The 4056-nt window shown below is 51.4% G+C and overlaps 1 protein-coding gene across 1 annotated transcript in view; it reads right to left on the reverse strand.

Annotated features, from left to right (window-relative positions):
• The window catches only part of znf703 (zinc finger protein 703), a 4849-nt gene extending 1007 nt beyond the window's left edge, over positions 1–3842 (reverse strand). The window contains exons 1-2 of the mRNA XM_061260966.1: positions 3060–3842; positions 1–1381 (exon numbers count right to left, since the gene is read on the reverse strand). The exon at positions 1–1381 is cut by the window's left edge and continues 1007 nt beyond it. Coding sequence (XP_061116950.1) covers positions 1–1381; positions 3060–3326 — 1648 coding nt within the window. The 5' untranslated portion in view covers positions 3327–3842. The remainder of the gene's footprint in view (positions 1382–3059) is intronic.
• Positions 3843–4056: the final 214 nt, after the last annotated feature.

Consider the following 4056-nt stretch of genomic DNA (forward strand, 5'->3'; position numbering starts at 1 on the left):
TGGGGGAGCCCGGAGGCGGCAGGTGGAGGTGGCAGGAGGCGGCAGAGGAGGAGGAGATGGAGGACGGGTAGGCGGAGAGGAGCTTGCTGCTGTCCAGGCCCGAGAGGGCCGTGTGTGTGCGGAGGTGGGCCAGGAGCTCCTCCGAAGAAGAGAAGCGTTTGTCACAGGGCCCCCCCGCGGAGACCCAGTTACAGGCGTGGGGGTGCGGGGGCTCGTTGGGCAGCATGAAGCCGTAGGTGTAGAGGGGGTGTGACAGGGTGGGGGTGACGCTGGAGGACAGGGAGCTGGGGTGGAGGGAGTGGAGGGGGTGGGTGGGGTACACCAGGGGGAAGCCCGATTTGAGGGCGGAGGAGGAGGGGTCGTGGACGCAGGATGTGCAGTTGCTGCCCCCCAGGTGGGGGGCGTTGGGGTAGGTCAGGCAGTAGGGGTCCCGGCACAGGCCCTGCATGAAGGAGGGGGGCGAGGCTCCGGTTAGCGGGCTCGAGCTCGGGTGCTTTCCCGCGATCCCGATCCCCCCTCCGACCAGAGCGGACTTGGTATGGTCCAGCCCGGGGATGAACTGGGAGGGGTACCCGGCGTAGGCCCCTACGATGGAGCCGTGGTAGCCCATCCCGGAGGGGGGCAGGGGGAAGACGGAGTGGCCGGGTTTGAAGGGGGAGACGGGGGCTACGTGGCTGCCCCCCAGGCTCCCCGGCGGGGGCGGGTTGGAGTCCTTCCCCGCATCGTGGTGCGGGCTCCCGTCAGAGCTGGCGTTGCTGGAGTTAGCGCTCGCTCGGGCGTGGCTGGAGTTGGCCAGCTGAGCACCGTCCAACGCGGATTTGCACGTCTCCGCCTCCTTTTTCACGCCTCCGTTGGAGGAGTCCGTGCTCCCGGCGTCGCCCCCTGCTGGCTTGGAGCTGCCGTGCAGGCCCTGGGGGTGCGAGGCCTGCAGGGAGAGGCAGGGGGAGTGCGAGGCCTGTCTGTGGGGCTGCAGCTGGTTGTGCTGCGGGGAAGACCCGGAGTTGGATCCGGAGCCAGTCCTGGAGTTGGGAGAGGCCGAGGCGTGGGGCGGGAATCCCGAGCAGACGGCCGAGCCGCCGGCCCCGCGGTCGCCCCCGCCCGGCACCCGAAACCCGGCCTTGTCCGCTCCGCCCCCCGCCCCGTCCTTCCGGCACTCTCCGCCCAGCTTGGAGTACGGCTTGAAGCTGGACTTGTCCTCCGCGGGCTGGTGCGGCTCCGCTCCCAGCTTGAGGCCGGATCCCGAGGACTGGCCGCTGGAGTCTTTATCCGCCAGGCTGCTGGAGGACATGGAGCTCAGCTTGGATGCGGGAGGAGGGTCCGGTTTCCCGATCTGGGAACAGGTCTGAGCCAGCAGGGCCAGCGGGCTCTTCTTAGCGTCCAGCTGCAGGGAGCGGGGAAAGGCCACAGTGAGTGGGCATTCAACACAGCAACTCAACCCATCAATCGAAAACATGCTGCACCCTCAGATAAAAAGTGCCTAAAATGTTTTTTTTTTAAAAGCTTGTCACTGGGGTGGTACCCTATAGGTGCGTAAAATTGTACCCCTAACCATGGGTTTAGTAATTAATTTGTACCTTTTTTGCTTGTAAAAGGTACTTATTAGTACCTAATTAACATTATTAAACCATTCCGTGTACATTCAGGAGACATGTCCTTAAAGAACAAAAATGTACTTCCAATGTACCTTTATTTCTGAGTGTGGGATGACTTGGCTGAACCGGGAAAGGGCTGATCTGTATTTCTGAAATTATTATTTAACTCTTTAAAAGTTCACATTTAGTAAAAACTTGCTTTTACAACTGCCTTTAAAGTGTTGGCTGTAAAAATAAATACCAAAGGTATTTCAAAACGCAGTATCAATGGCAAAATCCTTATTACAAGGTGGAGTCATTAGGTTGTTAGCCATAAATCAACCAATCCATAAATCACATTTTGGACGACTAACAAAGGTATTATCATTAGCTCAGTATAATTTATAAAGCAAATAAATGATAAGATATATGTTGCTTATCTGGGTTTGCGTAAGCCTCTTTGCGTTTTTCCCCGGGTGGTGTTACATGAGTGTACAATAAGTATGCGTAGGCTAAAGTTCTCTGGAAAAGCATACGATCCGTGATCCAGGAAATTTGAGAGAAAGATAAACAAAGAAGACAAAAACAAATGAACTGGACACGGCTCGCTAGACCGTTGATGAATGTGCCCTTCGGTGAATAATGGGACAAGGAACTTGCGCTTCAGGAACTTCTTAGGACGACAAAGATGAACGAAAACGTACGTGACAAATAAAATGTACAAAATGTAAAATAATAATCGTAATAATATAGACTTTGCTTTGCATAATAACCGTGTTGTGACACGTTCGCACTGATATGTGATAACGCTAGAAAAGAAAGAGAAAAATCTATAAGGATGTTCTCAACCGCACAACGATGTCAGAAGACGAATCTCTAAGGGCGAATCGCCACTGTCGATATGGGAGAACATTGCGTAATGTGTGCTGTACCTAGGATTCCGAGTGTGAAAAGTACGAACATAAACGGAAATAGTCACATTTTTATCAGGCGTTTATTTTATTTTTTACAAAAAATGCAATAATGCAGTGTTATAAATAACAAAATAAAGTGTCTATTTAATATATATATATATATATTGACATTTATTTTACCGATTCTTAGTAGGCTATGTTGGGTGGATAGACGTTTTCAGAAACAACAAAACAGACAGGTAGCAGAAAGTGTCTTGCTCCTCACATGATATTAATAAACGAGGGTAAGGCTACCGTAGTACATGGACAGGTTTAGGCTATGCACAGAAAAGTTTTTTTTTCCGAGGGAGGTACACAGCAACGCCCGATGAAAGCCGCAGGATCTTGAAAAACGCAGTAACATTACAATCCGGTGACACTTTCTTTTTTTTAGCGGTGTTAGTGCCGCGATCCATCTTAGTAAAAGCTCAAAGTAAAGCTATGATTGGGGAATTAAACCCGATTGCTTTAGCGGATAGCGGTATTACGAAGTGAAAATATTACGCCATTGGAGAGGGCAAAATGGATACTTTACCTCGATGCTCACTGGCGCAGAGGTCAGGGGCTGGAGATAATCCGGGTGAAGCAAGTGGCTATGCGCGGTCAACATCTTGAGAATCCGAATTGGTAGCCGCTTTGCCTGGCGAGTAGGATCCGAAGGAGGGAGTACAGTCGCCGCAGGTTTTTTAGTATCGAGGTCCTTGGAGGAACACTCGCTTCTGCCGCCGTCACTGTCGCTGCTGGTCCGCCCGGGTGTCTGACTGCCTCTACGTGCGTGAGATTCACCGGGAGTATCGTTCATTTGGAGCGAAGCGGAGCAGGGTTCGGGCGAGGGGAGCGGTGTGGGATATTTCAGAAAGCATTTATGTACGCATTACAGAAATCAATAAACTGTACGCCCTTCTGTCGCGCCCTATATATATATATATATTTGTAATCCAAGCGAAGCCTTCTTTTACCCTTGTGTCGTCCCAGCAAAAATAAAAAAAACAAAAAATCAAAGCGGGTGATTGTCTTTTAGCCTTAAAGCAGTAGAGAGGAACTCTATCGTCTGCGGTTCATCGCTTCCAACCCCGATCCGTCTTCTCTCCTGTTTCTCTTTCAGAAAAAAAGATACTATAGTCTCCACCACGGTTGCTACTGTCAGGAAGGACGGGGAAGAAGGGAAAGAAAACCCAAAATAGACCCGTCTACGAGCGGAAAGACTGAGAGAAATATGGGATAGGGGAAATTGGAAAAAAACAAGAAATCCCAAAACGCGGATGTCCGCGCCAGATACGCATAGGCAGTCCCAACAAGCACTCCGTTCTCTTTCTCAACGCGCATTCCTCTCTACCATGAACACTTCAAATATTGTAGATCTGAAGGAGAACTTCAAAGCGAACAACCGCTGTCCAATCCTCGTAGCCCGCATCTGTAATGAGAGGGTTGGCGCTTGTCCCTTTAGGGCGGGGCGTTATTCTCTCTCTCTCTCTCTCTCTCTCTCTCTCTCTCTCTCTCTCTCTCTCTCTCTCTCTCTCTCTCTCTCTCCT

This window comes from Conger conger, chromosome 11 (assembly GCF_963514075.1).
Source record: "Conger conger chromosome 11, fConCon1.1, whole genome shotgun sequence".
NCBI classification, from domain to species: domain Eukaryota; kingdom Metazoa; phylum Chordata; class Actinopteri; order Anguilliformes; family Congridae; genus Conger; species Conger conger.